This window comes from Abramis brama, assembly GCF_963993115.1.
Source record: "Abramis brama genome assembly, chromosome: 20".
Lineage (NCBI taxonomy): Eukaryota > Metazoa > Chordata > Actinopteri > Cypriniformes > Leuciscidae > Abramis > Abramis brama.
In genome coordinates, this window is record NC_139982.1 from 31,281,771 (window position 1) to 31,305,958 (window position 24,188).

General features: G+C 36.2%; 1 protein-coding gene across 1 annotated transcript in view; it reads right to left on the minus strand.

The window, feature by feature from the left end:
* The window catches only part of ppm1h (protein phosphatase, Mg2+/Mn2+ dependent, 1H), a 27,558-nt gene continuing 3,370 nt past the window's right edge, over positions 1-24,188 (minus strand). Inside the window, exons 2-10 of the mRNA XM_084095953.1 lie at positions 22,177-22,339; positions 19,947-20,318; positions 19,128-19,240; positions 12,710-12,794; positions 12,372-12,490; positions 11,057-11,120; positions 6,549-6,656; positions 3,113-3,264; positions 1-1,386 (exon numbers count right to left, since the gene is read on the minus strand). Of these exons, the coding sequence (XP_083952079.1) occupies positions 1,230-1,386; positions 3,113-3,264; positions 6,549-6,656; positions 11,057-11,120; positions 12,372-12,490; positions 12,710-12,794; positions 19,128-19,240; positions 19,947-20,318; positions 22,177-22,339 (1,333 nt within the window). The 3' untranslated portion in view covers positions 1-1,229. The remainder of the gene's footprint in view (positions 1,387-3,112; positions 3,265-6,548; positions 6,657-11,056; positions 11,121-12,371; positions 12,491-12,709; positions 12,795-19,127; positions 19,241-19,946; positions 20,319-22,176; positions 22,340-24,188) is intronic.

Here is a 24,188-nt window from a genome sequence, read left to right on the forward strand (position 1 = left end):
GGTGTGAACTTACGACTTTATTCTTTTAACAACTGTCTGGAATTTTTTTGTTTTACACAGGGAGTACATCATTTGGGTAAACATATGAAATTATTCCTGTTATTTTAGAAACATTTAGAAACATCTTAAGTGAGTTTTTATTAAAAATCCGTCGGCCATTTCAATAAGCATTAATGGAGCCACATAAGCAGTTTATGAATCATTGTTGCAGTGCATGTGTGTGCACTTCCCAGAATGTGCCTTTAGTAAGCATGTGATGCCCTTGCAGTGCCGTCCACCCACACAAACGACTGCGCTAAAGTGTTAGAGAGCTGTACACACACACATACACACACACAGCTGAATCTATGGCCAAATTAGTCTTGTTTTGGTCACACTCAGGTTGTGCTGACCAGATGGCCACTCTCTTGGGGAGTGTGTATATGTGTGTGTTTGCACATTATGTGTGTGTGTGTGTGTATACGAAAGCCTTTCCAAATGCTCACAGCGGGTTTGTGCTGTAGAAGAGGAAGGTGCCACTGTGAACATGATGTAGCGCTAGTCAGACCTCAGCGAACCTCCACACGGGAGCCCTGACGAACAGATTGCAGGTAGGTGTTAATTCACGTACAGAAATCAACGGTAATGCTCGCTGAACATGACACTCCTCCACTGACACATCCTAAAAACCTTACTGAGGCGAGTGGAAGATCAAGTCGGCATTATTTAGCTATTGCAAATATACAGCGCACAAGAAACAAAAATGATTTTCAGTCCTTGTAAAACAGGATGTACAAATAACAGCCAGAATTGCTTTGATTTTTTCCAAGGAACGCAAAGAAGGAAAACCGCAAACTAAACATTCAAAGGATAAATGAATATCCTGAAAGGACAAACAAAACACGGTTGTTTCCGCCTAGCTGCCAGATGAGTGCGGATAAACAAACTGCGGTGGGTGCGCATCTGTCCACGGAGAACTTCAAAGAGTCGGACGACTCCTTTAGTCATTGTGCAAAGTTATAACTTATATACTGATCCCATCATCCCACGCGGACGTTGGGAACGTTGACGTGGGTCTTCAAAGTCAGTAGATGTTGACTTTCAAGTCTTAAAAGCAAATGTCCGTGTTGTAAATGAGCTCAAACGCAGAGCGAGTTCCACAAACTCCAGCAAGACGCTGTGTGAGCATCTGAGCGTCGTGTTAGAGACGGATTCAGTCCCATTCGGTTGGCGCCCTGCCTCCTGATTGGTCAGCTCGGCTGAGGCTGTTTACTGTCGTTCATTAGAGGAATTATGAAGACCGAGATGTCATCTCCAGATCCCAGCCGGTCTCCGGCGATTCTCCAACCTCGGTCCTTCAAGACTCCTCTGGCCTTCATCACCAGGTCTTGAGCTGCCATGGTGTACCTGAGAAACAACGGAGATGCTCTTCAGATCAGTCTCTCAAAATTAAAGGGATAGTTCACCCAAACGCGACGTTCAATCATCATTTACTCAATTATATTAGTTTAATTGAGTGTTTTAGGGTATAACATAACTGGGGTGTGTTTCCCGAAAGCATCGTTAGCCAACTATGGTCGCAAGTTTCGTTGTTATCAGCAGTCTGTGTTTCCCGAAACCATCGTTCTAACAAACATTCACAAACAGCATTGCAGAGTTGTGTGTCTGAAAGATAGATCTCGACCTGTGGTTAGAAGCAGTTTCTAGTTTGCATGACATGTGGACTCAATAAATCCTGATCTTGAGCAAAATAAGCAAGCTGACATTCAGTGCAACCTGTGTCTTTTATTTAGAATACATACAAATGTCATTTACGTCTTTTAGTTTGTCGAGAGATTTAAAGTGTCGTTTTTGAAGAGTGAGCATGTGTGAACGAGCTCTAGTGTAAGAACGAGCCTATGATTGAATCTGGAAATAAAGCAAAATAACTGAGAAAAATGAGAATTAGTCCTCAGATGTCTGTAATTTATAGTGAAACATCTAGCGTTAATTTGATCTCAAACAGATTCATTAAAATAAGTTATTACTCCAACACATGCGTGACGCCATAAACCAACGTGGTTGAACGACCAGTTTATGACAGTACGGTTTCGGGAAACAGTCGTGACTCGCTAGTTGATTTCTTTAACGATGCATCGCACTATGATAGTGAAGCAGCGAGTTACGGCGTTGTACGGGAAACACACCCCAGTGTGTTTTACCCCATCTGTGAATAAAGTAAAATTAAACAGAATTACGAGAGTAGCAGGAAAAATCATAGGATCCATTCCAAGCAAAAGTCAGTCGATCTATTATATGAAATTGCTGTTCGGAGAAAAGCTTTGACACAACACACCACTTGAATCATGTTTTTGAATTATTACCATCTCATCGTCGTTATAGAGCACCAAACGCAATTAAAGCAAATAAAGTCTTTTAAATAAGGGGTGGGAAATGTGAATATTTTAAGCTTTGATATTGTGGATATTGTGTATTGTTAATTGTTTTGTGATTGTGTGGCGAGACCAAAGACCAATTCAAGACTGAACAATAAAGTACTACAACAACTTCATGTCTTTCCAAACCCATATGACTTGGAACAACATGGGTGTGAATGAATGATGAGTGAATCTTTGAGTGAAGAAGAAAACCAATATCTGGAAATGTCCTTCATGCGTCTTTATTAACACTGATGGTTCTTGGCTTGAACCTCTAACCCAGTTCCCAGTCCAGATCTTCAACACTGAAGCATTTATGCTTCCATTCACACTTTTAAAACATAAAAGTAACGAAACCATTTGGGTCCCCAAAGAATCTTTCAGTGAACATTCTAAAAAGAACCTTTCTTCACTATAAAAAACCTTTTGATCAATTCCTTGGATGTTGGAGGTTCTTTATAGAACCATTAATGCCTTTATTTCCCACAAAATGTTGGAACATTCTTTTTTAGAATGTTCACTGATAGAAATAATTCTTCTATGACATCACTTTTTGGAACCTTTATTTTTTGTAGAGCGCGAGTTTCATCATCTCATGTTAAACGCCAAACCTCGTTCTCTTCTGCGTTAACCGAACACAGGCCATCATGCTGTACTGTGTCTTCATGTTTTGCACGAGGAGATAGTTGATACTCAACCAAAGCTGAGGAACCTGCCTGTGCTGGTCATCAGGGTCACAGTTTCCAAGGAAACCAGATACCGCCTCTGCCACTTCCTGATTGGACAACACATCCCAGAGTCCATCAGTAGCCAGGACCATGACATCATCAGCGCCGTGCTCATGCTGAGACAGGTTATAGACCTTCACCTGTAGAAATGATGTATTAGAATACACAAACATTAATAGAATCCTACGTTCATGCGCTAATAATTAGCAAATCAGTGATTTTATATTATTGTGTAGCTTGACAACTGTAAACACCCCACAAATTAGCTATTTAACTTAACAGAAGAAGAGTTTAGTGTGATTATTATTATTAATCTGATTGTTTTAATATTCAAATTTTAATATTATACTAATATTCAAAGAAATTGTGACCAATAAGTGATAAATTATTTTATAAATTCTTTTTTTTTTTACTTTTTCCAAAATTAAAAATTTAAGTAAGCATTAGATTTTAGTTATTGATTTGTTTGTTTGTTTGTTTGTTTCATATCAGAAAGCGTGTTTTCTTGGCAAGAACAGGGTAAAATCAGTAGTAACCAAACAAAATAAATAATAATAAAAAATTATTAACTAAACAAATTGACAAACTGTAACTGTAAGATTTATTAGGTAACATTAGAGGTAAAAGAGAAAAACATGCACAAGTAAATTGTCAATCAAATTGGTAATAATGAATATGGTACTTATATAATGTCTGTAAAAAATAATTTCTTAAATGTTGATGTCTTTTCTCTTCTCATGCTTTTAACAGTGGTAAAATCCCGGAAACACTTGTAGCTTCATCTGTCCTGACTCAAACGGTCAGTGTTTTTGGTTAAAGCTGAATTTCCATCTAGAAGCCGGCTGGCCGAACGCTCCCGATCCCATAAGCCTGTTAGACGCAGTCAGAGACTCTCGACAGAGTGTTGCTCACACACATCGTGACTGAGACCCATTTCATCACACTCACTGCATCACATCAACACAGGTTGATCAGTCACAGATGCTTTCTTAAACAGACTTTTATTTCAATTATATTATTAATAATAATGGATCAAATATAATTATTAATTCTAATTCTATAATTTTTTAATGAAAAGGTGTCAAACATTTTATATTTAACGTGGATAAATGAATAATAAATAAATTTAATTATCTATATATTAGTTTATTTAATTTATATATATATATATATATAAGATTCAAATGATTAAACACACATATGTATTAATATATATATATACATATTAGATAGAAATAGATACTAAAATAATAATTACAAATATGTAATATATTAAAGATATGCACATTTAATTTAGTTTAAATGAATACATTTTATTCAATGTTTAAATTATAACATTATTATTTAGTCCATTTGACTTAAATTTATTATATGATACATTATGTTTAATGTTATAATTAAATTATTATACATGAATATGATGTTGTATATATATTTTTTTAAATTTACATTTACATTTCCTTGTAAATTAATTTATTCAATATATTTAAATAATAAATCTGTTTTAAAAATCATTGTTTTATTTAAAATATATTTTAGAATATAGAATAGATTAGAATACTTATATATATTAGAATACTTTTTATAAATTAATAAATTTTATTCAATATTTAAATATTAAATTATATATATAATTTTTTTTAATATTTCAAAATCGAATAAAATGCAATATTGTAATATATATTAAATTAAAATATTTAAAAATAAAATAAAATTTATCAATTTATAAAAAAGTATTATAATATATTTATTATAGGGTTATATTGTATTATTTATTATTATAGGGTTTATATATATAAGATAGAAAGATAGACAGATGGATATAGATCATATTTGATGCGAGTGTCAGGTTGTCCTCGGTGACCCAGCCTCGACCTTTCACCCAGTGTGTGTGTCACAGACAGGAGAAGAACGACTCGATCTAACCGGAGCACAGTTGACTGAGGTCTACATGTTGCACAATCATATAACGGGGGAAAAGTGCATCGAGGAGGAGGAGGAGGAATAAGAAAAACAGATCAAAGAGAAGCCGAGAGAGAGAAAGTGCAGACGGCGGGACGAACCGTGGATGAACTTTACACAGCGTGTGAATTAAAGATCAAGAGAGCTTCAGAAGAGTTGAGGAGAGGAGAGGCTCGTGTCACTGCTTTAACTCCAACACTTCACTCTTAAAGCAGTGAACACGAGCACAAGAGGACAACTGTGGCTCTGATAGACAGCATTATCTATATATCTGAGGCTATATCACGTATAGAAGCTGCTTTACATTAATAAGCCAAACAGACCCAGAAACCCTTGCAGAAGTACTGTGCTGTCGGCATCAGATGGGAATACCATAGTACTTTAATATATTCAGTAGACTGCATTTTCAAGTTACTTACCATAGTAAATGTCCAAAAAACATGATAATACCATGCAAAACGCATCCAAAAACATGGTAATACCATGGTAAATGTCCACACAGTATGGTAATCCCATGATACCGTATGCAAATTAATAACATGGTACCTTGTTTAAAAAAAAAAGTCATGGTATTACCATGTTACACAGTCAACAAAACGTGATATCATCATACCCTTTCCAAAAACATCATAATACCATGGTAAATATCCCCAAACAACATGGTAATACAATAAAACAGTAATACAATGGCTCTTTTTTCCAAATAATATAGCAATAGTAAATACCATGGTGAATGTCCACAAATCATGGTAATACCATAGTACCATATTCAAAAACACAGTAATACCATGGTACCTTGTTTAAAAAAAACAAAGCATGGTATTACCATGGTACATATTTAAGATATTTTACCCTTTCCCAAAGAAACAATGCCATGATTAAAAAAACACAGTAATACCATGGTACTTTTTGCAAACAACATACTAATACCATGGTAAATGTAAGTATCATTGATATACTATTATTATTATTTTTCATTTTCAGTTTAGTCATTTTGTTGTGTTTTTGACACTTTTTAAAAACGTCTATATAGTTTTTATTTCGTTTTATTATTTTATTTGATTTTTTTAAGTTATATTAGTACTTCAACTTGAACTAAATGAAAATGAGAAATGATGTAGCTGACAATAAGTTAATATTTTTATATATATATTTTGCATGCAGTTAATGTTTATTTTGTTTTAATTCATGAAAATGTTTAGTTAATGATAATAACCCTGCCACACACTCTATAGCATTATATAAAAAAACAACAACAACAAAAGAATCCAGTAAAAACATGATAACACCATGGTGCCATGTCCAAAAAGCATGGTAAAATCATGACCAAACAACATGGTACCTTGTTTAACAAACATGACATTACAGTGATGTGCCAAAAACAATAATACCGTGGTCTTGCTTAGTGAAGTAATGAAGTCATCTGGAGTGTGTGTGTGTGTGTGTGAGGTGAATGACAAACCTCGGGAGAACTCAAGAGGAAGGGTTTGATAGCGATGTCAGAGTCATGAACCTTCAGGTCGTGATCTCCGAGTCCTCGAGTGATGCCGATGGTGGCCAGAACACGAGCCTGAGCGACACACACACACACACACACACACATAACTCACTTCATATATGCCAACACGAGACAGCTTTCCAACCCGTTTACTTCCCTGATCTGCCGTATTTTGCTAGTTAAACTAAAGATTGTCTCTACACTCCTAAAGATAAAGCTTCTTTATTGGATCCATGAGCAAACATATGTTTTTTATAGTGGAAAAAGTTTCTTAAGATTTTTAAATCTTTCTTAATAGTGTGTAATGTTGCTGTTTGAGCATGAAAAAGTTCTTCTCTATATCAGTGTCAGTGTTTCTGAACTCATTGTAGTCTTGAGTTTCTTCCGGGAACGAACACATCACAATATTCCTCATTATAATAATTAATATGCAGAATAAAGGGGCGGGGCCTGGTTGAGTTAGTTAGTAGTGTGTTAAACTGGCGGTTATGGAAAGGGGCGGGACATTTCCCAAACACACTCGAAGCGCTCGACCAATCACAACACACTGCTCCAGCCGACCAATCAGAGCACAGTGTGCTTTTCAGAAGGAGGGGCTTCATAGAGACAGGAACTAAACTGCGCGTTACTGACAGACTGGGAAGAGAGGAGCCGCAACAATGGAGAATATGAGGAAAATAATCAACATTCAAGCTGTTCCTGTAGTCAATAATTGTATCCCTTAAAACTCATCTTTGATCACCAAAATTACATATTTAAACGTTTTTTTCATCTTCATGTCTTAAAATAGTTTGAATGTAACTCGACACCCTTGCCTCATTTAGTATGCGTGGTTCTATGAATATGCAAATGAGCCCCGCCTCCACTCACTCACTCTGCTCAGAGATCCACTGGTTGACGATCACACGTTGATCTGATTGGTTACAAGGTAGTTTGTGACGTCAGAAACACCAGCGATTTCAAAGCGTGTTTTTGAGACTGTCTTTGGTTCACTGCAGTTTTAAGGAGAAAATACTCAGCAATGGTGTCGACTTATGAATTTACACATGGTTTGTCTTAAAGCATATTAAAAACACCACATAGACACATAAACAACACTAAAAGTTTGATTTTGACCACAGGGGGACTTTAACAATGTTCACTAGGGAACCAATATGGTTCCTCTATCTATGGCATCACTGTGAAAAAACCCTTATTTTTAAGAGTGTTCATGATGGTTAGTTTGATACAGAGGGAATTCAGCGAGCAGATCTTTCCCAGAATGCCCCTGCTGGTTAATAATACACATGCCCTCGACCAGCTGCTTTCTCAGACTCCCTTGTGTCGTGGCAGAGTCGTTTTTGATATCGGCAACCGAACGCTATAGAGACGAGGATCAGAACAGATGCCTCGAGAAGCTGAGACACACACCACACTGATCTCAGAACACATTAACACCCCGACAGCAACAACTCCTGGGAAAAAGATTCAGTGGGATTCCATTTAGAACGAACTCAATTCTAAAGAACACTTTATGCCAGAAAGGTCTTAAAGGGGTCATATAATGGTACATGCACTTTTACAAGTTGATTGTACTGAAATGTGTGTTGGCAGTGCCTGTACACAACCATCATAATGATAAAAATCCATCAGTGGTCTTTTTTTAATCTCCTTATACGTTTTCCCCTGTCTCAAATCGAGCCGTCTGACCATGTGACGTCACACGGTCAGACGCCCCTCCCACGATTGTTGATTGACAGCAGCGTTTCAACACACCTGAGCGAGCTGTCAATCATAGTCCGCATTGTTGATACGCTGGAGCACTGTCTACGAGCAGAATGGCGTCTAAGCGATTGTGGTGTTCTGTTCTTGGGTGTAATAAGGAACACAGCAGTCATTTTGATGTTCCTAAATCCGAACAGCTGAAGACGCAGTGGCTGAGTTTTGTTTTCGAAGGGAATATTCCCCATGATCAACGTCATTGCTTTCATGTTTGCGCGAATCATTTCACACACCAGACTGCTTTACAAACGAGGGTCAGTATAAAAGCTGGTTTTGCTAAGAAGCTGCTCCTGAAAAAAGGCTCGGTACCAACTATTCGTGTTCCTGCTGCACCTCCAGAAGAAGAAGTGAGTGTGACGTTTTATTAACCTTTATATTAATATTTATATTAATCTTTGCAAATCGCTTGCTGCACGCTTCACGATGAATGCGGCTGTTTACACTCAGGGTACATTACGGCATGTTTTCTATGTACGACGTTCTCAATATAATTCATAATCCCATGTTTATTATGAACAACGCGTTATGGTTATTGTGTTATTGTGTTAAAAACGGTGTGCGCACAGAACAGAGGGGCGGGGTGAGCAAAGCTCATTATCATTTAAAGACAGATGCACTGAAACGGCGTGCTGAAAACAGAGCTGTTTTTGACCAGGTAAAATGAGTGTTTTCTTACAATACTAATGAGAATTTTTAATTAAAGTATATTACAAACTTTTAATTTAGACCCTAAAGAATCATAATAACTTGTAAAAAAAATGGCATTATATGACCCCTTTAAATGATCACATAAAACTTTCATGTTTAACATGTTATTTACATTTTTTCTTTATGATAGGATAGAATTCAAATAAAACAAAATAAACTAATTAAAACTAAATTCATAAAATGTTCCCTTGAAGGTTCCATATAGAACCTTTTCTTCTAAAACAGTGATATTAGCACATATGAACATGGACACTTCTCACATTTCCAGCTCCCCCCCAAAAAAATCCATGATAGTGTTTTTATGAATTTCCACTAGAGGGAATAACTTCAAGAGATTGATCACGTTTGGTCAGAAGAGAGAAAGCTGTCAAATCTGCCGTCACTCCCTCAGCCTTTCTTTTAGCAATCGCTCGGTCTCGCTGACATCAGAACAACAGACGTGTGCAATCTCACGACACGACTGCGTCTGAATGTCTGAAGATGACTGGAGATTTCTTTTGCTGGCCTTGATGTTTTTTTTCCTCTTTCTCAACTTCTCTGATATGATTCATTCTCCAAATATGGCCAAAGATTAAGCTAGAAAGATCCTTGTAAGGTCATTGAGTTCACCTTTTAAATCTTTCTTAAAGAGACAGAACTGAAATTAATCTCTAATCTCTAATGTGTAAACCAATTCACATTCAGAAAAAACTCATTTATATATTTGCAAGCAACTCAACCTAATTCATTTTCACAAAATGGCATTTGCAAATAGCTCAAACAAATGTATGTGTACAAATGCAAAACACAATTCAAAATATTTTTGTACCTTTCTAAACGTATCCGCTGGATGTTGAATTTGAAAATCATCCTGTGTGTGTAGATTGCTATGAATTTGTGTTAGACTAACTAATTAATTGTTTTAATTCATTTTCAAAATGTATGAATTAAACAGCTCATAAACATATTTTATCACTAGAGAAAAATGAAATATGCCCTAAAACATGAAAGTATTATGCAATCATTTAAGATGTTTCTCCTTGTACAGAACCTTTCTGGCATAAAGTGTTCTTATAATTGAGTCGAGAACCCTAGAGTTCTTTATAGAACCTTTTTTCTAAGAGTGTAGAAAAGCGAGAGACACAGGCAATCGTTTAAAGGACAAGTTCGGTATTTTACACTTAAAGCCCTGTTTACAGATCGTTTCTGATGAAATAGAACGGTTGAGATTAAAATTTGGACACATGCTGCTGTCCCGAGAATTTTAGGTTTATTTCGCTTCCCCCCCACCTCCACAATGGCAGCCTATGTGCACTGGAGCAATCCTTCATAAAACGCATTAAACTTTCGATTACAAAGAGTGGTCAGGGGTGTTCACTGATATGCTCACACAAAAATCGCTGCAAAAGATGCTTTCCAACAGGTTTTATCGTAGTTTTTGTCCAACTCCATTGACTTGTATTGGATGTGCTGTGTGCGGTACGGTATTACTCCGCCGCTTCTTCTTCTGCTTCTTCTGTGTATTCAATTAAATGCCAGTGGTTTGCTTGCAATTGGCAAAGGTGCATTATCGCCACCAACTGGGCTGGAGTGTCTATTATTCAAGCTCTCAACGGAAGAATCTACGGGTGTGAGACGTTTGGAAAAATAGATCCAGTTTTACAACGAATGGTAAAACACCTGTTGGAAAGCATCTTTTGCAGCGATTTTTGTGTGAGCATATCAGTGAATACCCCTGACCACTCTTTGTAAACGAAAGTTTAATGCGTTTTATGAAGGATTGTTCCAGTGCACATAGGCTGCCATTGTGGAGGTGGGGGGGGGAAAGCGAAATAAACCTAAAATTCTCGGGACAGCAGCATGTGTCCAAATTTTAATCTTAACCGTTCTATTTCATCAGAAACGATCTGTAAACAGGGCTTTAAGTGTAAAATACCGAATTTGTCCTTTAAAGACACACTTAACTCTGAGATGACCCCTGTATGACCTTTGTGAAGCAGGAATACGTCTAACTGCCATCTTACCTTTTTTCCTTCTCCGTATATGAGTGGAAACTTCAGATCTTCCTCCTGAACTGTTTTGTACGCCCTGAACAGAGCAACAGAAGAGAGAGGGAACTCAGGAGAGTTGCAGACACAGACAGTGAATACTGACGCCAAAGCAGAGAGTTATTAAATCATCAGAGTCAGTGTTGAGCAGCCGCGTGTACACTAGGCTACTGTTTAAACGCTTGGGCTCAGGACGATTTTTTGTTTTGTTTGAAAGACATTATAATCATAACATTGATAATAATCATAAATGTTTCTTGAGCATCAAATCATCATATTAGAGTGATTTCTGAAGGATCATGTGACACTGAAGACTGGAGTAATGATGCTGAAAATTCAGCTTTGATCACAGAAATAAATTACATTTTACTGTATATTCACATAGAAAACAGATATTTTAAATTGTAATAACATTTCAGTCTTTTTACTGTGTTTTTAATTAAATAAATACAGCATTGTTGAACAGAAGAGACTTCATTCAAAAATATTAAAAACTCTTAGTCTTAGTGAATGTTTAAATTTGAGCTTTTTTTTTTAAAGCTTTTTTTTTGCTTTGCATTGATTTTAAAAAGCTTTCGCATGTTTTAATGAAGGGTTGAGAATCAAATCATCATATTAGAGTGATTTCTGAAGGATCATGTGTGACACTGAAGACTGGAGTAATGATGCTGAAAATTCAGCTTTGATCACAGGAATAAATTACAGTTTAAAATATAATCACATAGAAAACAGCTGTTTTGAATTGTAATAATATTGCACCATTTTTACTGTATTTTTGATCAAATAAACGCAGCCTTGGTGAGCAGAAGAGACTTTACATATTTTAAAAAAAAACAGTAATCTATATCATACAGTATATAGGACAGTTTGTTCCCAGTAATAAACAGAAAAATAACAGAATCAATGAAGCAGACTTGGAATATTGTGCAAGAGTCATATTGATATCGGTTATGGTGCCTTTATTATGTTTTTGAATCCTATTTGATGCTAGAAGGATTCATTCTCCATTGATAGAAATTTCATGAAAAACATTATTCAAAATATTCAAAGTCATTTGGGTTTGGAATGACATTAATATAATGTTTAGGTGAACTATCCCTTCAAATAGATACATATATTTATTTGCTTATTTTTTATTCATTATTTTCTGGTCTATTATTGTGATATGATAAAGGCATGGAATCAGGATGAACTCTGATTGGTCGTTTTGCATGTCAGTCGGACGCTCTTCTTTATAAGTGTGCGGTTCTTGAGCAGAATAATATTAACTGTTCCCGATAGTCAAGCTCACCATCCGTTCATCGTGAAGTCTCGGTACAGCATTCTCTTCCCAACCTCTTTTTTCGTGACCCTTCTGGGAAACTCCAGGTTGGTGAAGTCGTTTCCCAGCAGTGACGGCTGCAGGTGAGCCTGGGAGAGAACGGGACAAAAATGAAAAACAGTGGAGTTTTTCCCGCGGGAAACCACAAACATGCTTCATAATCAGGGATCTCGTCCTTGATAGAATCCAAACAAACATCAGAGTGCAGAAAACAACATTTCCCAAGGACATTCTGAACATGACACATCTGAGGAATAAACGTTTGGATTACTGAATAAACCGGATCAGAATTCCCAGATTTCTCTCACCAGGAACTGAAGTCTCTGGCGCTCCGATTCTGGAGTGAAGGAGCTGGACATGGGAATGATCTCTCCCGACCGGATGATCAGAGCCCTGAAACACACAACAAAATCACGCTTACCTCAGAACAGAATAGAATTAAAGTCTTTCAGTTCTATTCTGCTCTGTTCTACTCTACTCTGATTAACAGAACATCATATAACAGAATAGAATTAAAATCTTTCAGTTCTATTCTGCTCTGTTCTACTCTACTCTGTTTAACAGAATATCATATAACAGAATAGAATTAAAGTCTATCAGTTCTATTCTGCTCTGTTCTACTCTACTCTGATTAACAGAACATCATATAACAGAATAGAATTAAAATCTTTCAGTTCTATTCTGCTCTGTTCTACTCTACTCTGTTTAACAGAACATCATATAACAGAATAGAATTAAAGTCTATCAGTTCTATTCTGCTCTGTTCTACTCTACTCTGATTAACAGAACATCATATAACAGAATAGAATTAAAATCGGTCAGTTCTATTCTGCTCTGTTCTACTCTACTCTGTTTAACAGAACATCATATAACAGAATAGAATTAAAATCGGTCAGTTCTATTCTGCTCTGTTCTACTCTTCTCTGTTTAACAGAACATCATATAACAGAATAGAATTAAAGTCTATCAGTTCTATTCTGCTCTGTTCTACTCTACTCTGATTAACAGAACATCATATAACATAATAGAATTAAAGTCTATCAGTTCTATTCTGCTCTGTTCTACTCTACTCTGATTAACAGAACATCATATAACAGAATAGAATTAAAATCTTTCAGTTCTATTCTGCTCTGTTCTACACTGGCGGAGCTAGGGGGTGGCCAGGGGTGGCCGTGGTCACCCTTGGTCTAAGCTTGGCCACCCCTTTGGCCACCCCTCTCACAACTGCTGTTTCTGTCTCTTTTTTTATTGACAAAAATTGCGTTTCTTAAAACGCTGAACCGTCTCTTTAAGACCACAAAAAACATGAGACTTTTCAGATGCACACTCCAACTTCACCTCAGCGCCAGGCGCAAGCCAAACGAGTGCGGAAATGAGCAAGTGCCGAATGAGCTTCAGCAGAACATCAGACAGTGATATGCACATAGTAAATATAGAGTTAATCTTTCTCAACTGGTGGGTTGCAAGACCGTTTTGAGGAAGTCGAATAGAGTGCAGTCAACAACAAATGTAATTCTCTTTTTTTCTGATGCTACTTTTATTTTAGAAGATGTGTGTGAAAGCTTGTGACACTTCTGTCAGATGCTGAGAAAAGGGCGTTGTCCTTATTCAGTTGGCTATCTTCGGGAAGATGAGATGTTGTCAGGTCAAATGTCAGCAAAACTAACTTTTCTGTCATACGGCTGACAGCAGTTGTACTGTGCTTGCGGTACGCACATCACGCGCAAATGCGGCGTGCTGTAGCCGTAGTTCTGTCGTCAATTAACTCATGTAAGAATCAAAAAGGCGATTAAAGCTGTCAAAACTGCATGCATGTATTTGTTATATGCGTCACATGTGTCTGGATCAAGGTTATAATCGTTAACGAAAACGAACGTAAAAACGAAAACTAGGTGGGAAAAAACATTGTCGTTAACTGAAATAAAAATAAAAACGAGGTATTACAAAAAAACGATAACTAACTAAAACTGTAATGTGTGTTTGGCAAAACTAACTAAAATAAAATTAAATTATAGAGTAAATGTCCTTAGTTTTCGTCTTTGTCAAGGTCTTTCATTTTTTTAACGCTATTTAAAACACGCAGCATATTCGTTCAGCTGCATTTCCTTTCCCTGCTCTCCCTCCGTCTCTCTGTCACTCATGCGTCTCTCACATGCGCGCGCGCACACACACACACACACACAGCCCCTCCCCTCCGTGCACACCGTGTCTCCATGAGAACGAGTGTTCGTTCGACGTTGAAAGCAAGTTCGCGAAAGGTTGGAATCTCGTGTCTTGTGAACACCTTTACACAATCACACATTAAAAAGTGGTATAAATATATTTTAAATTCTGAATATAATTTTGTCAGTGTGTTAATGTCGACCCGAGAAGCAATTGCGCCTTCTTTAGAAAGTTAACTAGTCGCAAGTTTGAGGTAAAATGCACTTTTTGGTTGTGGTTGTCGATGTCAAAACACTATATACAGTACCAGTCAAAAGTTTGGAAACATTACTATTTTTAATGCTTTTGAAAGAAGTCTCTTATGCTCATCAAGCCTGCAGTTAAAAACAAAAAACAAACAAAAAAAACAGTAATATTATGAAATATTATTACAATTTAAAATAATGGTTCTCTTTTTTAATATACTTTAAAATGTAATTTATTTTTGTGATGCAAAGCTGAATTTTCATCAGCAAGTACTCCAGTCTTTGGTGTCTTATGATCCTTCAGAAATCATTCTAATATGCTGATTTATGATCAATGTTGGAAACAGTTGTGCTGCTTAATATTTTTTTATAACCTGAGATACTTTTTTCAGGATTATTTGACGAATAAAAAGTTAAAAAGAACTGTATTTATTTAGAATAGAAATCTTTTGTAACAATATACACTACCGTTCAAAAGTTTGGAACAATAACTATTTTTTTTTAAAGAAATTAGTACTTTAATTCAACAAGAATGCGTTAAATTGATAAAAGGTGATGGTAACGATTTATATTGTTAGAAATGTTTTTATTTTGAATAAATGCTGTTTTTATGAATAAATGCTGTTAACGTTTTACTCATCAATGAATCCTGAAAAAAGTATTCCAAAAAAATATATTAAACAGCACAACTGTTTCCATCATTGATAATAACTGAGTATCAAATTATCATATTAGAATGATTTCTGAAGGATCATAAGACACCAAAGACTGGAGTACTTGCTGATGAAAATTCAGCTTTGCATCACAAAAATAAATTACATTTTAAAGTACATTAAAAAAGAGAACCATTATTTTAAATTGTAATAATATTTCATAATATTACTGTTTTTTTTTTTTTTTTTTTTTTTTTTTTTAACTGCAGGCTTGATGAGCATAAGAGACTTATTGCAAAAGCATTAAAAATAGTAGTGTTTCCAAACTTTTGACTGGTACTGTAAGCTGTGATTCAAATATTAAATAATGTTATGTCATTTTTTTACTTTTACACTGAATGTTTGCTGCTTCAATCCAGATGAGTAGGCTATTGACTGTATAGGGTAAATTTAGTATAGGGTGTGGAAATTGTACAGCTGTGGTATTTGTATAGGGTGTGAATTCTGTATAGAAGATAGATAGATTTTTGGTATGGCGTGTGGATTTGGTAAGAGGTAAAGGAATTTCAATGGGGTGTGAATTTTTTTCTAAAATTGTATGATGTTTTTGTTGAGTTATTATTACACAATACTTTTTCTGACCTTTTTGAATCTTGCCCCTGACAAATAACACAAATTACACAAAAAAAAAACTAACACTAAAACTAATAAAAACTAAACTAAAACTAAGCATTTTCAAAAAAATAAAAACTAAACTAAACTAGCAAACCCACTTTAAAAACTAATTAAAACTAAACTGAATTTGAAAACAAAAAGTCAAAACGAAATAAAAATAAAAACTAATGAAAAATGCAAAACTATAATAACCCTGGTCTGGATTAAAATATTCTGCTATGTGAGATAACAATATAAGGCACAAACTGATATGTAATGTTTTAATGTCTAAATAAATGTGAGCACTGTGCATTTGTACTAGACGATAGGCAATCATTTTGCGTTAATTTGTAAAGGACAAACAAAAATGGATAATTTTTAAATCCATAAAATAACTACTTTTACATTCTGGCACCATTACATTATGAAAAACATAACATTTTACATTATGTGCTGTTGACTTCCGCCTTGTTCACATTCTTGCACATGGGGATTCAAAAGAGAACTTTTGTTTTCCTTTTTAATTTCGGTATGATAGAACTGTTGCAATTATTTATTTTGACAACTAATATAGAAAGTTAAACTTTTTTTTGACAAACTCAGAATTGGTTGAATAGTTCATTGATTATAAAAAACGCATTGAAGGTTGAATAATCTTTGGACTACAGTATTTATCTGCATGTTATCTCATCCATGAAGATGCAACAATAGAACAAGCTATTGGAGATTTTGAGAACCAGAATCAAGCTAACTGAGCAAGTTGAACTTTAGCTATAGTGCGTGCCCTTTTATTACTATTTAATTCATTTTAATATGAGGTGGTGGGTAATAATACAAAAATATTAAATTCACTCAGTATTCCATGATTCCTAATTCACTATCTCAATTACAATTAAGTACAAATTAACTTTATTCAGTTGTGTAGACACTAAAACGGTCCAATGCATAAATAATTTTTTATGATAAAATAATTAATATTTCTATGCCACCCCAGACTGGTTGCTGGCCCTTGCCTGGCCACCCCTATGAAAGAATCCTGGCTCCGCCACTGCTGTTCTACTCTACTCTGATTAACAGAACATCATATAACAGAATAGAATTAAATTCTTTCAGTTCTATTCTGCTCTGTTCTACTCTACTCTGATTAACAGAACATCATATAACAGAATAGAATTAAATTCTTTCAGTTCTATTCTGCTCTGTTCTACTCTACTCTGATTAACAGAACATCATATAACAGAATAGAATTACAATCGTTCAGTTCTATTCTGCTCTGTTCTACTCTACTGTTTAACAGAACATCATATAACAGAATAGAATTAAAGTCTATCAGTTCTATTCTGCTCTGTTCTACTCTACTCTGATTAACAGAACATCATATAACAGAATAGAATTAAAATCGTTCAGTTCTATTCTGCTCTGTTCTACTCTACTCTGATTAACAGAACATCATATAACAGAATAGAATTAAAGTCTATCAGTTCTATTCTGCTCTGTTCTACTCTACTCTGATTAACAGAACATCATATAACAGAATAGAATTACAATCGTTCAGTTCTATTCTGCTCTGTTCTACTCTACTCTGATTAACAGAACATCATATAACAATAGAATTAAAGTCTATCAGTTCTATTCTGCTCTGTTCTACTCTACTCTGATTAACAGAACATCATATAACAGAATAGAATTAAAGTCTATCAGTTCTATTCTGCTCTGTTCTACTCTACTCTGATTAACAGAACATCATATAACAGAATAGAATTACAATCGTTCAGTTCTATTCTGCTCTGTTCTACTCTACTCTGATTAACAGAACATCATATAACAATAGAATTAAAGTCTATCAGTTCTATTCTGCTCTGTTCTACTCTACTCTGATTAACAGAACATCATATAACAGAATAGAATTAAAATCGTTCAGTTCTATTCTGCTCTGTTCTACTCTACTCTGATTAACAGAACATCATATAACAGAATAGAATTAAAGTCTATCAGTTCTATTCTGCTCTGTTCTACTCTACTCTGATTAACAGAACATCATATAACAGAATAGAATTACAATCGTTCAGTTCTATTCTGCTCTGTTCTACTCTACTCTGTTTAACAGAACATCATATAACAATAGAATTAAAGTCTATCAGTTCTATTCTGCTCTGTTCTACTCTACTCTGTTTAACAGAACATCATATAACAGAATAGAATTAAAGTCTATCAGTTCTATTCTGCTCTGTTCTACTCTGATTAACAGAACATCATATAACAGAATAGAATTGATATATTTTCACAAAACTGAATAAATGGATTGTGTGGAATCTTCCAGAGAAGAAAAGAGTAAAGAAAACAGAACAGAAAATGACAATGCTGCTAAAAACAAAGCAAAATAAAATCTACATTTATTTTCCTTTCCATTCCATTTAATCGTACACTAAGAGTTTTTAATATTTTTGAAAGAAGTCTCTTCTGCTCATCAAGGCTGAGTTCATTTAATTAAAAATACAGTGAAATATTATTACAATTTATAATATATGTTCAAATGTAATTTATTCCTGTGATCAAAGCTGTATTTTCAGCATCATTACTCCAGTCTTCAGTGTCACATGATCCTTCAGAAATCACTCTAATATGAGGATTAGATGCTCAAGAAACATTTATGATTATTATAAATGTTGAAAACAGTTCATATTTTTGTGGAAACCATGATATATTTTATTTTCAGGATTCTTTGATGAATAGAAAATTCAAAAGAACAGCATTTATTTGAAACTGAATCTTTTGTTACATTATTAATGTCAATTTTGATCAATTTAATGCGTTTTTGCTGAATAAGTATTAATTACAAATCTTACTGACCCCAAACTTTTGAACGATAGTGTGTGTATTATTGAAATTATTATTATTATAGTCATATAGTCATTACTATATCTTCAGTCTAGACATAAGCTCTCTTAAAGAAGAATATATGAATTATGCTTTATGAAACGGTGCTGTGGTTTGGTAATGTTCAGCCTCACCTGCTGTCGCCAGCGTTGGCCACGTACAGTTTTCCCAGTAAATACATCACGACCAGCGCAGTACATCCTCCAGAGATACAGTAAACCAACCTCTCTCGAGCGATGTGAGCGTCCTGAGATCACACACACACACACACACACACACACGGACAACTCAACCCAAAGATATTTCAAATCAGTGCAAAACTTTACAATGTAAAATATCTGTGAATATATGTTAAAATATAATTTATTCCTGTGATCAAAGCTGAATGTTCAGCATCATTACTCCAGTCTTCAGTGTCACATGATCCTTCAGAAATCACTCTAATATGATGATTTGATTCTCAACCCTTCATTAAAACATGCAAAAGCTTTTTAAACATTTATTTTACATTTCATTTCATTTAAACATTCACTAAGACTAAGAGTTTTTAATATTTTTGAATGAAGTCTCTTCTGTTCAACAATGCTGAATTTAATTAAAAATACAGTAAAAACACTGAAATGCCATTACAATTTAAAATATCTGTTTTCTATTTGAATATATAGTGAAGTGAAATTTATTCCTGTGATCAAAGCTGAATTTTCAGCATCATTACTCCAGTCTTCAGAGTCACATGACCCTTCAGAAATCACTCTAATATGAGGATTTGATGCTCAAGAAACATGATAATTATCTGTTGAAAATGGTTTGCTTCAGATTATTCTGGAAACCATGATCATTTTCCTCAGGATTCCTTGAGTTCAGCTCATTTACATGAATGCATCATATAAGATCTCAGCCTGCCATCTAGTGGCCGAGTGAGATCCAGATTCCTGATCCAAAAAAACACTCACCATTTCCTTGAAGGCGTTTTCAATGGCTCCCACCACCAGACTCTCCTGTTTGATCTTCTTCTCCATGAAGAAGCGCGGGGCCGTTGTGTTTGGGGACCCCGGGGCCCCCGCGGCCCCCCTGAGCGAGGCGGCCCGGGACAGGCCTCGCTGGGAGCCTCCGGCAGACAGGTGGAGCTGGGGGAGGTGGTGTACGGGGTTCTCCTCGCCTAGACACGTCGGCGGCTGGAGCGACGGGTTCTGCAGGATCTCCAGGATCTCCTGGAGCTGCTCCTCGATGTGCAGGTGGAGGAACTTGGCAGCGAAAACAGCAGCTCCAGGACCACCGTGACCATCAAACAGACCCCAGTAGTGGAAGTCCAGCTCCTTCACCTCCTGCAGAAACAAAACATCTAATCATTCTGTGATTATTCAGCATTGTTATTCAACGCTGAAAAGGGGCGGAGCTACATAAGGTCTATAAATGTGACCCTGGACCACAAAACCAGTCACATGGGTCAATTTTTTTAAATTGAGATTTATACATCATCTGAAAGCTGGATAAATAAGTTTTCAATTGACGTATGGTTTGTTATGATAGAACAATATTTGGCCGAGATACAACTATTAGAAAATCTGAGGGTGCAAAAAAATCGAAACATTGAGAAAATCTCCTTTAAAGTTCTCCATTTATGTTTGCAATTGTGCTGCATTCACTCACAAAAATAAATGTTTTATATATTTACGGTAGAAAATTTACAAAATATCTTCATGGAACATGATCTTTACTTAATATCCTAATGATTTTTGGAATAAAAGAAAAATTTATAATTTTGACAATGTATAGTTGGCTATTGCCACACATAAACCCGTGTGACATGTGACTGGTTTTGTGATCCAGGGTCTCATTATAATCTGATCTCAGCGACTGTTGACAGAAGAGATGCAACTTTTATCCACATTAGGGTTCATTTCATACAGTGTGTTGTTCGTACTCTGGTCCTATTACGGTTTTCTCCAGAGCGGCTATATATATAAATGAACTAAATTAAAAACCTTTTTACAACAATTTTTTTTTTTACAAAAAAAAAAAAGATTTATGAACAAAAATCAAGCCAAGTCACCTTTATTTATATAGCACTTTTTACACCACAGATTTTTCAAAGCAGCTTTACAGAGATAACTGGAAAATAATGCAACACAGTTTGTTTCCAGAAGTAAAGACACAGTCACAGCTTAATGAAGTTCAGTGATGGTTCATTTCTGTTGTAAAAAAGTTATTAATTTAGTTCATTTATATTTATATATATCTAGCCGCTCTGGAGAAAACAGTGATGTTCATCGCCTCAGTTCAGTTCTCATATAATGGTGTCAATGCAGGCAGATCAATAATATTGTTGAATATTAAATTAAATGTCCCCAACTAAGCAAAAGCCAATGGTGACCAAGGCAAAAAAGGCGACAGTGGCGAGGAACCAAAACTCACTTACCTTTCATGTAGTGTGTAATATAGATGTTTGTGAATGTAGAAGGAAAAGGTCTAGTTATTGTCTCTCAAAAAAAGAAGTGATTCTGTATTGTCTGCTATCTGACCAATCAGAGCAGAGTAGACCAATCACAACAGACTGGGCCATCTGACCAATCAGAGTAGAGTAGACCAATCACAACAGACTGGGTAATCTGACCAATCAGAGTAGAGTAGACCAATCACAACAGACTGGGTAATCTGACCAATCAGAGTAGAGTAGACCAATCACAACAGACTGGGTAATCTGACCAATCAGAGCAGAGTAGACCAATCACAACAGACTGGGTAATCTGACCAATCAGAGTAGAGTAGACCAATCACAACAGACTGGGCCATCTGACCAATCAGAGCAGGGTAGACCAATCACAACAGACTGGGTAATCTGACCAATCAGAGCAGAGTAGACCAATCACAACAGACTGGGCCATCTGACCAATCAGAGTAGACCAATCACAACAGACTGGGCCATCTGACCAATCAGAGCAGGCTCTCAGGAATGCGGGGTTTAGAGAGACCGAATCCTTTATCGAATTGTTTAGACACAGTGAGAAAGAAGTGAAGAAGTGTTTTTTTTTACCTTGATTGCATGTAAACCTGTTGTAGGAGATCCCAAAATAAACTAGGAGCCTTTAATTAAAATAGCACAACTTTAAAACCTGAGTGTGTTATGGACCATCTCTCATTATCTGTGGGAAGCCCTTCTCCCAGTATAGATGTGAACCTCACCATGCTGTCGATGGTCTCCAGTATGTCAGCGCTGGGCAGAGAGGAGCGTCTCCGGGTGGGAGTGTAACTGGGGCTGGACGGGTCAGCGGGTCTCTTCCGGAGCTCCACCACCTCACAACACGCCTGGTCCTCGTTCAGGGCACTTTTACCTGCATTGATCACCCTGTAGAGTCGAGACACAGAAGATCATCACAGCTACAGCTTCCCCATTAACAACGTGACATACATATATATATATATATAAAGATATAAAAGGTATCTTTTCAATTGATTAGGAATCGTTAAAATTCAAACAATACCCAACCCTAGTGTAGACAAAGCCTCACACCATGTCCTAACAACACACGATAAAAGGATATTGTCCATGTTAATCAGAGTGTTTGTCCTAACCAGCCGCGACGGCGACACGCGACGATTCTATTTTAGAAACGGTTTCTATTTTTCTGACGTCGCGCTGGAACAACAAACACAAAGTGTGGCGATGATAATCTCAGGCACTGTTTATGTGCTTTATTTAATGTTAAAAGCGTGTAATGTGACTTTGAATATCATTTAGTGCTCCAGCTTTGAAGCTGTAAAAGCAACAATGGATAATTCACCTCAGATCTTGAAATTAAACAAATGGAAACAAGAATGTTCAAACTGTGAACAAACAAGTGTATTCTTTGACAAAGATTGCTTTAGTAACTCAGTATGTGTTTGTAATAATGTTTTAATGGTGTAATATTTGTGAATTTGATTATGTGCTTATCCATTTTCTTGCGAGTGCCGTCAAGATTACTCTCTAGTGCCGTACACTCGCCGCGAGACTCCGCCCACACGCTGTTCTGATTGGCTGACTCTGCCCACACACTGTTCTGATTGGCTGACTCCGCCCACACACTGTTCTGATTGGCTGTGGGTTTTGATTGATTTTGACGCATCTCTTAGTCGCGTCGCTTCTTGTGTGGACAGGCAAATTGCTTGTCGCTGGAATCGCATCGCGTTTGCTCATTAAGCAGAATGAGTTAGGGACCAATCAGTGTGATCTGTGCTTTATATTTTTTGTGATAGTCTTTTCTTCCCTATTGTTACGCATATCCGAATTAAACGGCTTCTCAAACAAGAACAAATGTAGGGCGGGGCTTGATTTTGTCTGTGGGGAATTGGATGGTTGTGGTTTGCTATTGGTGGATCTCATGTGATTGACAGGTTGCCCCGCCCTCATCATCAGAGAAGAGAAGAGAAGAGAAGAGAAGAGGCTGTTACAAAGGGTGGGGAAGATATTCTGATTCAAGATTACCAGGAACATGTGATGTGCACGGTTAAATCGTTAATTAATAAATACTACAATATTCCATAAAAAAATAAGAACGGTCCATTTTGATGTCATGATAACCCAAATAGACTGAAGAGCCTTTCACACTGACAAACATTTGGCATAATGATGATGGAATAGTTAATTTTGCTTAAAGGTGGGGTATGTGATTCTCTTTTTTGTCCATTTTTTCAAAATCACTTGAAATCCTATTCCTAACCCACTTACAGCCACTGAGTTAGAAGCACTGAAATGAAAATTAAGCAATTTAATCATCTGTGGAACGGGCAGGACTCGAAAAACTCCAGCCAATCATTTCCAAGACCACCTAGAATCATTGGACAGTAAGTTCGTCAATCAAACGGTCGTACCATACCCCCCTCCCCCCATCCTCCTCGCACGCGTGACCCCTTCGTGCGCATGCGTCAGGCAAAAACTCCAACCTACGCTAGCCTGGCTCGCTCTCGCTCTCACGCATCTAAGTTTTCGCTCGGGCATGATTGCGCGTCCATGTTCTTCGAATGGGTGGAGTCAGGGCCAGCGTTGGAGGAAAGAAGGTAGGACCATTTGAGTTGTGTATTTTCAAAATCTGCCGGCCGTTTTGCAAATCCCATACCCTACCTTTAAGTTGAAACAAATGCATCTAGTCAATTTGTTAAAATATTTTTTTGGTTTGAGAACTGAAGTATGATTATTTTGCACATTTGTATTTCAG